Here is an 11,342-nt window from a genome sequence, read left to right on the forward strand (position 1 = left end):
GGCCTCACCGATGGCCAGTCGCAACGCTTCCTGCTTTTGGCGGCAGTCGGCGCGCAACCGGTCCGCTACCTCCGCGAAGTCCTCATCGCGAAGGCGGCGGCGGCGATGGCGAGCGCTCCGGCGGCGCGCCCGCACGCACTCCTCGCGGAGTTGCGCGATTTCGGGCGACCACCAGTACGCACCGCCACGCGGAGCATTGCTGCCTACCCGGGGCATCGCTGAGTCACAAATACGACCCATCGTTCCCCGGAACCAGTCAGCCTCTGACTCCACGTCCACGGGGCTAGTAGGCACGGGTGCCCACGCAGCCACCGTGGCTGCCTCCACCAGGAGCTCCTTATTCAGGCGCTTCAGTGCCCACCTGGGGAATGACCGAGGAGCACTTCGCGGGAGCTCCTCCTCACCGCGGGCGTTCATAGCCGACGCGGATCGAGAGGAGGCTGAGAGCTCAAATCGGACGTATCGATGGTCCGAGAGCGTCTCCGCCCCCTCAAGAACGCGCCAGCCACGGGTGCGGCGTGCGATGGACGGAGATGCGAATGTCACGTCCACGTGAGATTCGCCGTTCCATCGCACGCAAGTCGCGACCGAACCTCTGTTCAAAAGACAGAGACCAGCCGCGATCGCCCACTCCGAGAGCATCCTGCCGCGTGAGTCCGAGCGGGGGGAACCCCAAGTCACCCATTTTGCGTTGAGGTCTCCCGCTAAGATAACCGGGCGGGACCCGAGGCGGTGAACCAACACCTCAAGCCCGCCCAGGAACTGCTCGAACTCGGCGAGATGTCTATTCGGAGAGAAGTATACCCCGATCACGACGGTTTCGTCGACCCTGGCCGCGACATAACCGGATCCCCTGGCCACCATCACCAGGGGGGGTAACGCCGCGGCCTGCCTGATAGTAATAGCCACGGAGCCGTCGACGTCCCCGATCCAGGCATCCTGGTCCGCAGGGACGAAGTACGGCTCTGCGGCTATGGCAACATCGATTGACCACTCCACCATGGTGTGGACGAGGAGATCCTGCGCCCTGGCGGAGTGGTTCAAATTCGCCTGGAGGAAGCGATGAACGTGACCCATTATTAAGGGGCCACGTCCATTGCTCCTTCGTCCGTCCCGCCCTCCGGCTCTAGGACCGCGGCGGGAACTGACTCGCCAGCTGCTTTATTTGCAACCGGTTTCTTTTTATTTATTTTACCCTTCCTCCTCTTGGATGAGAAAGAGGTAAAATGACATGCTGGGCCACCAACCCGGTGGTTGGCCCGCCGCTTCTCCGCGTCGCACAATACACAGTGTGGCATGGCGGCAGTGCAGGAAGCGGCCTTGTGCCCAGATTGGCCGCACCGGAAACATAGTCCGCTGCGGTCAACAGCTGACGAGCACTTGGCGAGGCCGTGCCCGGTGCCGAAACATCGAAGGCATCGCCATGGTCGAGCTTCCTGCAACTGCACGTGGGCAATGACCCACCCCACGCGTAGCCTACCGGGCGTGTCAGCGGGCTTTCCCTGTGCAGGCGTAGCCAGTACGGGCTGGCTGTCTGTACGGGGCACCGCGCCCATACAGAGCGAGTTCCGGAATATGTACTCCGAAGCTCCCCCACCTTGACGTTTGCAAGAGCACAGTTCCCCTGCAATGCGATAGCGGCAGCCACCTCCTCTTTCATGGCGCACTCGTCCAGGCCCGTCACCTTGATCTCCGCCATTCTGACAGGCCTGTCGATCCTCACCACCTCCGGATCAGGCAAGATCTCGCGGAGTCGGGCCATAAGTCGGTCCGCAACCGCTCCTGAGTCAGCACCGGGACATTCGAGCAAACGAGCGCCGTTAGCCGTGTGTCGAACCTTCAGTCCGCCTTCCACTCCGATGGCGTCAATATCCACGCCACCACGCGCCCGGGCCATCACTTCTTCGTAAGTGATACCCTTGTCTTTAGCGGCCGGCAGCAATTCTAAAACAACTGCAGCCGACCGCGGAGCGCGTGTCTTGCCGGATCTTCCTCCTCGACGGTTCTTCCGTATCTTCACCGCTGGACCCTCTACGTGGGGAGCGGCAACTGCCTGGACAGACCGAGGGCTTCTTTGTCCTTCCTTCGTCTTTCTTTGTCCCCGCTTTACCACTGTCGTCCACGCTACGTCCATGCTGGATGGGACCGGAGGCAGCGGGCAGGGCTGAGGGTACTGCATCACTTTGGCAGCATTCACGCCTTTCTTCTTCGTTCGGTCCCTTCCAGTACGCGCTACGGCAGGCTGTGGCTTGGTAGGGACCGGCTGCTGGGCCTTGGCTTGCTTAGCTACATGAAGCTTGGCCAGGGTGGTCGGCTGGGTTTGATCGTGCTTGGCAGGCTGCTTATTCTGTTTGGCAGACTGGGGCTTGACCTGGGTGCCAGCTCTCCGCTCGTGTGCGAGCAGTGGTCTTGCACGCTCCACTGGCGAACTGCGCGCCTCTAAAATGGCGATCCGCCGCTTTAGCTCAGCTACCTCCTCGACATCGGGTGGAGCCGGGCTACGTATCTCCGCCATGAGTTCGTCCACCCGCATGTGTAGGGTCGCGATCTCCGCCCGTAGCTCAAGATTATTATTTTGCAGCTCGGCGTTTTGTGCCTTGAGCTGGTCTCTCTGCAGTCGCACGCATTCCTCGTTCTCGCCGCTCGTCTTGTGAGTAACTATGTTTAGGTAGTCTTCAATTGTGGCAGCCAAGCACTTAAGAGCATGCAGGTATATGCCCTTAAAACCCCTGCCCGATTTGGCTGCCACACTGGATACAATATCCGAGGCGACCCTAAATAGTTTTGTGGAGTCTTCGAACCCCACCTCGGTGAGGGAGCGGACGAGTCGCTCGACCTCTGCACTGGCAGAGTCCGTTGCCACCTGGCGACCACCGACTGGTGCCGTGGTTTCCTCTAAGGCGAGGAATTTCGCGGGCGGTGCGGGTTCCCCCTCCGAGGAGTCAGAAGGGCGGGAAGCCGCCGCTCGCGGAGCCGTTTTACGTTTGCGGAGTGCTCTTCCTCCTACAATCGTACTATTCATTTCATCTACCGAGAGCGACCCTCGGTCACTCGAGGCGCTACTCCTCACGGAAGCAGCACTTCCCGACCGCATCGAGAGTGCGCTCTCGCATCTTACAGCTTTTGCTGCTACGGTTGGCACCTTAAACGGTGCCGTAGATATTTCGCGGCCCGTGTTGCCGCCCACACTTTCATCAGTTTTTTTTGGGTTAGGAGAACAATACATAACTTATCCCACGAGTATGGGGGAAATATAGAGTCCACCCGCGCAGAGACCCCTGTACACGGGTAAGTCTAGCATAACCCGTCGGAGGGTCGACCGGTACTCCGACGGAAGTCGCACTATCGACTGCACTCCCTGCAGCCACTCATCCCCTCGCGGTGCGCTGCCGCTTGGGATTAGAGATTTATTATAGAGGTGGTCTCCTCGTGGTCCCGGCCAATTAAGGCAAGGACCCCCGGTCCCCAAAACATGACTGAAAGGATTACGGGTTTGGCCGGTGGTCCACCGAGTGCACAAAGCAACACGATAGGCCACCGCCCAGCGCTCGACGAAGCGACACATCGCGAGCACCACGAAGCCACGCCGGCGAACCGGTACCCCCCATATCTGGGGGGCGTTCCCCTGTAGCCGAAGCCGGGGACATGGCAACCAGCGGCCAGCAGAAGATGCAATGCTGGCTCACTTCCACGACAACGGGCACAGAGTGCCACCGCTCACGGCAGGCCGGCGAACCGGTGCCTTCGAAAGCTGCGCCCTCCAGAAGGAGCACTCTTCACTTAATGAAGAGTGTGGAGGGTGCAGTCCTTCCGCTCCTCCTAGTGCTGGTTTGGTCCACGTCATCCGATCTCTTTCGTTGCAAAGCCTAACTAAACTATCCTAACTTAAGCCTTAACCTAATCCTAAACCTAGGACCTTAACCTACATCTAAACCTAACCCTATACCTAGGACCTAAAACCTAAGAATCCTTGCAACGAAAAAGATCGGACGATACCTCTGGGAATGTCGCCCAGAGGATCCCGTTATCCGCCACCTACGGACGCGCCCGGTAGGAGTCCAGCATCTCCTCCGCAGACGAGACCCACAGCACGCAGATTGGGTGCTGTGGGTCCCGTCTGCGACCGGGAGCATGGGCGACCTAACAGGTCCTACTGCACATACAGCGTCAACGCAACCACGACCACTCTGACAAGAGTGTCCGATTGAGAAGAAGACCTATCTGTGAAAGTCCCGTCAAAATCGGTCCAGTCGTTCCAGAGATTAGCCAAAACAAACAGAAAGACAGACAAAAATTGTAAAAAATTTTATTTTGGTGTATGTACCGTATATACTTAGTCTGGCTATAAATACTGTTACAATTAAAAATAAACAAAATATTACATTTGAATTTGGAATCTGTCATTTTTATATGATTGCTCATTGAGTTTTCTCATTTTGGCGCCAATACATTGTACAATATTTTGCAAAATGGAGTGGGGTGATAAAGAGAGCCGAATCGCTGTGATTGCATTACACAAAGTAGGTATGGAGCCAAATGCAATTTTTAAAACTCTCCATACGCTTGGTATTAGTAAAATGTTTATGTACCGGGCTATTAATAGGTGCAATGAGACCTCTGTTTGTGACAGAAAAAGATCTGGCCGTCCACGTAGTGTTCGTACGAAAAAGGTGGTCAAAGCAGTAAGGGAAAGAATTCGAAGAAATCCTGTCCGAAAGCAAAAGATTTTATCTCGGGAGATGAAGATAGCACCTAGAACCATGTCGCATATTTTAAAAGATGACTTAGGACTTGCAGCCTATAAGAAACGTACTGGTTATTTCTTAACTGATAATTTAAAAGAGAATAGGGTGGTAAAATCGAAACAACTACTGAAGCGGTACGCAAAGGGAGGTCATAGAAAAATTTTGTTTACGGATGAGAAATTTTTTACAATTGAGCAACATTTTAACAAACAAAATGACCGTATTTATGCTCAAAGCTCTAAGGAAGCTTCCCAATTAGTCGACAGAGTGCAACGTGGGCAGTATCCGACTTCAGTGATGGTTTGGTGGGGTATTAGCTATGAAGGAGTGACTGAGCCATACTTTTGTGAAAAAGGTATCAAAACATCGGCACAAGTGTATCAAGATACCATTCATGAGAAGGTAGTGAAGCCCCTTAACAACACCATGTTCAATAATCAAGAATGGTCCTTCCAGCAAGAGTCGGCGCCAGGTCATAAAGCTCGGTCTACGCAGTCTTGGTTGGAAACGAACGTTTCGGACTTCATCAGAGCTGAAGACTGGCCGTCGTCTAGTCCCGGTCATAATCCGCTGGATTATGATTTATGGTCAGTTTTAGAGAGTACGGCTTGCTCTAAACGCCATGATAATTTGGAGTCCCTAAAACAATCCGTACGATTGGCAGTGAAAATTTTTCCCAAGGAAAGAGTGCATGCTTCTATTGATAACTGGCCTCAACGTTTAAAGGACTGTATTGCAGCCAATGGAGACCACTTTGAATAAGCTTTTTATACTTTAAATTGTTTTTTTATATTTATGTATTAAACTAAACTAACACTGTAAAAGTAATAAATGTTATTTGCCATAGATTTTTTTTTGTTTTCCTTTGTAACAGTATTTATGGCCAGACTAAGTATATTCATATGCATGTAGCAATAAGCTGCTATTTCAATATTACAAACAGACACATCAATTTTATTTATATGTATAGATGTTTCAAATATCACACTATTCGTGGTCACGGACAACTGGAGTAGTTTTGGTATGTGAACGTAATGTTATTTACATCTACATACAATTCTAATGCATTATTACGTTTTATCTATATGTATCCCTTTTTATGAAAATTGCGCGGACGGAGGAGTATGAAATTTTCCACACTTATAGAGAATATAGAGAAGAAGTGCACTATGCTAATATTTTTTTTAAAATAATGCATAAAAGATACATTAGATCAATAAAGAAAACATTACACACACTACATACCATGTATTTGACGCACACATGCATGTATACTATTTATTGTCAAACTTTTGTTCTTGGCGTCTGTTGTCAAATTGAGAATAGATTAAATATGGTTTGTCTTTGTTAATATTTTTTATAGTGTAGTCTTGGCGAAATTTGTGATTATAGAAGTATAAAATACAATCATAAAAGTGTACAAACTTACAATTCCAATTAATTATAGTCGAATTCCGACTACTGCGGGACCTCTAGTTTATTATTATTACGTATTAACTTTTCTCAAACTACATAATTACTTCAAAACACATTAAAAGTCGCTGTCAAAGACAAAGACATAGCCAACTTTCTCTGATATGAGTGCACACGGGAAATTCAACAAACAAACATTTCAACTTTCAGTAACATGTTTGGACATGCTACAAAAATTAAACTTGTTTAGCAATATTTTTCTTATTAGTTATCAGCAACGTTTGACCTACACGGCTGATAAACTAAGTTTTTTATGTTCCGAAAAAAAATTCGAATTGTATAAAAGGCGATGTGTGTGAACAATATTCATCAAACATACCTCGGGTGTCAGCTGCCTAGGTAAGCAATATTTATACTATTAGACCGTTCAATAATTACAAATAAGAATTAGCATCGTTCCGATTCAATTTATTCTTTTTTACATCCTCATCATCATCATCGTCATCAGTCTATAGCAGTCCACTGCTGGACATAGGCCTCTCCAATTGCTCGCCACTGAGCACGATCCTTGGTTTCTCTCATCCAGCTCCTACCGACCACTCTGCACAGATCGTCTCTCCACCGAGCCTGAGGGCATCCTGCGTTATGTTTGCCAATTCGCGGTCTCCACTCAAGAACGTGTTTACCCCAACGGTTAACGGTTGTCCGGGTTTTTTTATTTTTATTTTTTTATTGCTTAGATGGGTGGACGAGCTCACAGCCCACTGGTGTTAAGTGGTTACTGGTGCCCATAGACATCTACAACGGAAATGCGCCACCCACCTTGAGATATAAGTTCGAAGGTCTCAAGTATACTTACAACGGCTGCCCCACCCTTCAAACCGAAACGCATTACTGCTTCACGGCAGAAATAAGTAGGGTGGTGGTACCTACCCGCGTGGACTCTCAAGAGGTCCTACCACCAGTAAATGGCTAATATGGCCAGCCCATTGCCATTTCAGCTTACTAAACCTCTGTGCTATGATGATATCTGATCACCTCGCTCCGGATTCGATCCATCAGAAAACCCTCTCCATAGCTCTTTAAACTTGTAGACCAACATACATATTACATATTTCCGTATATTGCATTGTAGGGAATCAAGATGAAGTTTTTGGTGTTTTTCTCGACCTGCGTGCTGGGGGCCAGCGCCGGTCTTATTGACTTGGACATTAACATTCTATCCGCTCCGACCAGAGCGGAAACGAGGCTCGTCGATGCTATCACCACTGCCGATTACAACACGGCTGTTTCTCTGATTCTGCTGCTCGAGAAACAATCGAGTGGAAGCATCATCGAGGATACCGTCAACAATCTCATCAGAGACGGCAATAGGAATGTTTTAGAGTTCGCCTACAAACTGTGGATCGGGGAGGGTAAGGAAATCGTCAAACACTACTTCCCTGTTCAGTTTAGACAGGTGTTATCCGAGAGCAACGTCAAGATCATCAACAAGAGAGACAATCTTGCCATCAAACTCGGTGCTGCGACAGACTCAGATAACGACAGAATCGCATACGGCGATGCTAACGACAAGAGCAGCGAGAACGTCAGCTGGAAGTTGATTCCTCTCTGGGAGAACAACAGGGTTTACTTCAAGATCTACAGTGTTCGTAGGCACCAATACTTGAAACTAGGAACGGCTACGGATGGTGAAAACGACCATAGCGTTTATGGAGATGATCGCGCTGACACGCACAGACACCAGTGGTACCTGAAGCCCGCTAAGCTCGACAGCCAGGTCCTGTTCTACATCTACAACCGCCAGTACAATCAGGCCTTGAAACTTAGCAGAAGTGTCGACAGCGACGGAGACAGACGCGCGTACTCAAGCTCCAGCAGCGTCGAAGGTCAACCCGAGCTCTTCGGCTGGTCTATCTCTATCGTCAACTAAACTAACAAAAATTTTGAAATTACTCATCACAACTACCGAACAACATTTTTTTCAATTTAAATATTCTTTATAAATTATATAATGTAATATTTAAATAAACAATAGAACATTAAAACGTATTGTTTCTTCCATTCACAAACAAACTAGCTGAAAGAAACCAGGTTTTCAACTAAGTCGGTTTATTATTTGATTCTTGGAGGTATCTAGTAATGTATCGACTCATCCGCAGAATATAGTCCTATCTGTAGGATTGATAGTTTTCAGTAGAGATTAAAGAAGTTGTTGACTTGTGTAACTTTTAAACAGTGCGACTTGTTGTTTAAATTTTTTGGTATGTTGTTACTACGTCTCAGCTTTGTTAAATACTGTGTAGTTTATAACTGTTATTCTTTTATTTCTGGAGATAGTGAGTTCTATATTAACATAAGACGTTTTATGGCAAAACAGCGAGGGTCCTTAGTGAACGTTACACGTTGTTTTATGGACACATGTAAATTAAATGACGTTCTATATTAACATGAGTCGGTTTTCTTTGGAATTACTAACTACTAATGAGTCCTACGTAAATAACAACCTTGAAATATTTAAACATAACGTTTCTCATATCATCACTGCCCTCCTATATAACTAAATAAAAAAGATAGTAATTATTTAAAATCGTTTATTAAGTGAAAAAATCTCAAAACTGGTATAAAGAATCATCATAAACAGCAATCATAACACTAAAAATTACAAAAAAACTTACAGGTTCATGTATCAATTAGAACATTGCAGGACGCAGACGCGGACGAAGATAATAAAACTTATTTTTTTTTTATAATAACAACATTAAAATCAGCAGTCTCAAAGTTTTTTTTATTGCTTAGATGGGTGGACGAGCTCACAGCCCACCTGGTGTTAAGTGATTACTGGAGCCCATAGACATCTACAACGTAAATGCGCCACCCACCTTGAGATATAAGTTCTAAGATCTCAGTATAGTTACAACGGCTGCCCCACCCTTCAAACCGAAACGCATTACTGCTTCACGACAGAAATAGGCGGGGTGGTGGTACCTACTCGTGCGGACTCACAAGATGTCCTACGACCAGTAAACTATCTACTCACTAATCGTAGAACTAATCTACTAATGACTAATCTATAATAATCAGCCTTCATAATTAATCAATCAGTCTTACATAGTAATCTAGACTTATAACAGGTGCACATACTTAATAGCAATGAAATGGCATGTAGACAAACATTAAATATTATGATTAACATTGCTTCGCTAAATTAGTAGGAAGAATTCAGTTCTAAAAAGAGGAAGCAGACACTAGATAAAATTATTCCGATAGATTATCATCATCCGATTCTTCAGAAGCAGTAACAGTTATGTGATGTGGCAAAGAGTTAAAGTATGGAGTTCCTCTAAGGGAATAAGTTCTGAGCGGCACATATCCATTAAATCTTTATACTTCGCAGCAGGAATCATAATAGGTCCAGAATATGCAACTTTTAGTTCAGCTTCTACCGAGTTCCTCGTATTACTACGAATTACTAAAATATTATAATCAGATTGAGTTAGATCATATTTAAAAAACAAATTTGTTGGGATGTTATTCCAGTTAATCTTCTTGCCCTTAATGTCTTTGATCCAAACCTTAATATTAACAAGACTTTTAAAGTCGAATACGTCATCCTGGGTTACGTTTCGAACAACATAGGGTTCTCCTTCATTCTTGGCCCATCTTACTAATAAACGCCATTAATGAGGGGTATATATAGTTTTGGTTTGAGAAGCTCTCTTGATGACAGAGTGGATACTGTCCCCCTCATTTTGGGTATGCCCTTTCTGTAAAAACCGGTGTATAATGTATATGTTGAACTTTTTGCGGTATAAATGTATAATGAATATACAAAGCGATTACAATTTTGGCCAGCACAATTGTCTGACCAAAAGCGGAACTCCTTGGTCCCTTGTTCAACATTAGTCTGTATAAAATTTAAGAGGCAACTGCTTACCTCGTTTGCTCCACAGATTCATCCCACAAATAGCAAATGGCCTTCTTTTTACCCATATCAAAAACCGTAAAGTTAAAAGAAGATAGCTTTCTGTTATAGTAAAATATATTTATATTGCTTAGAGGACACTAAAACTTTTCAAAATCAAACAGCAGTAGCCATGTTTCCGTTTGACTCCTTAGCATCTTTTTTATCTAGGCTTTTTAAATGCCTTGCCTTCTTATTTATCTGGTGTTATTGAAAAGCTTCTTTCTCTTGGTCAGTTGGATTTTTATTCAATCGAAAAACGTGACATTCCTCGCACTAATCCTTTTTGGGAGTATGAAAACCTAGATTGAAGTTTGAGTTGACAATGTCACGATACTGGCGTTCTTTTATGGCTTTAGTGTTGTATTTTTCATGGTCATGATACATGATTAGGGCAGAATACGGTGTTGCAGATCGAATGGATATTAGTAGGAGATTGCATGAGTGCTGGTACTGACAGTTCCAAATTGAACGGAGTACATCTCTGGTGATCTTCTAAATCTTCAAGCTGTATATGTGTTAAATTTTCGTAACTTAAAGGCACTTTCAAAGAAAATATACTAGGTTGGTTGCTGTAAGCATCCAAGGCAGATACATCAGGCACGAGATTAGGTACTGAGCTGTCGCAGGTAATTTCCTTGGTCCCACTATCTTCATGTAGCATTTTTCCAATACATCAGCTAGTACCTGACTGATGTCTACTGGACCAGGAGGCAAAGGTGACGTTTGTATGTCTTACAGGTATCATCATCATTTACAACTTAAAATTTTAAAAAACTCATATTTTTATGACAATTTATAAAATACTATTCATATTTATGTGTTTTGCAAAACAATTTAATTATTCAGAAATAATTTAACAAAATTTAAATAAAAAATCGTTATATTTAACAACTTTTTTACACGATTAACGTCCTAACTGATTTCATTATCCCAGTAACAACGTCTCATCTTACTAACGAACCAACAAATCGCGTCACAGAGTTCGTAAAAAATTGTCCCATATTCACATAGACCGCTTAGAGGTTCAATAGTGTTCGTAAAATATCGTCCTAATATTTCATAACGCTTTTATTTTTAACAGTTAATTATTATAGAAAGATTGATTACTCCTGTGAATATGCATTACGCCAATTGTGTTTTTGCATTAAAAATGCGTTTCATTACCTATTCGTCAAAAAACGTCTTATAAAAACATCGATTGACTACAAGCACTTATT

General features: G+C 45.5%; 2 protein-coding genes across 4 annotated transcripts in view; both read left to right on the top strand.

Moving 5' to 3' along the window:
* LOC101744064 (inactive dipeptidyl peptidase 10) overlaps positions 1-11,342 on the top strand; it is a 298,205-nt gene that overhangs the window by 225,162 nt on the left and 61,701 nt on the right. The window lies entirely within an intron of this gene.
* On the top strand, positions 6,527-8,206 carry Slp (hemolymph protein). Of its 2 annotated transcripts, none has more exons than XM_062674148.1 (2): positions 6,527-6,867; positions 7,124-8,206. In XM_062674148.1, exon 2 carries the CDS (start codon positions 7,303-7,305, stop codon positions 8,089-8,091), a length of 789 nt encoding a protein of 262 aa, XP_062530132.1. In that variant the 5' UTR covers positions 6,527-6,867; positions 7,124-7,302; the 3' UTR covers positions 8,092-8,206. The 2 variants fall into 2 exon arrangements, with proteins under 2 accessions (XP_062530132.1, NP_001119728.2); NM_001126256.2 differs by having other exon boundaries at positions 6,530-6,557; positions 7,294-8,206.

Source organism: Bombyx mori, chromosome 20, assembly GCF_030269925.1.
Source record: "Bombyx mori chromosome 20, ASM3026992v2".
Taxonomy (NCBI): Eukaryota; Metazoa; Arthropoda; class Insecta; order Lepidoptera; family Bombycidae; genus Bombyx; species Bombyx mori.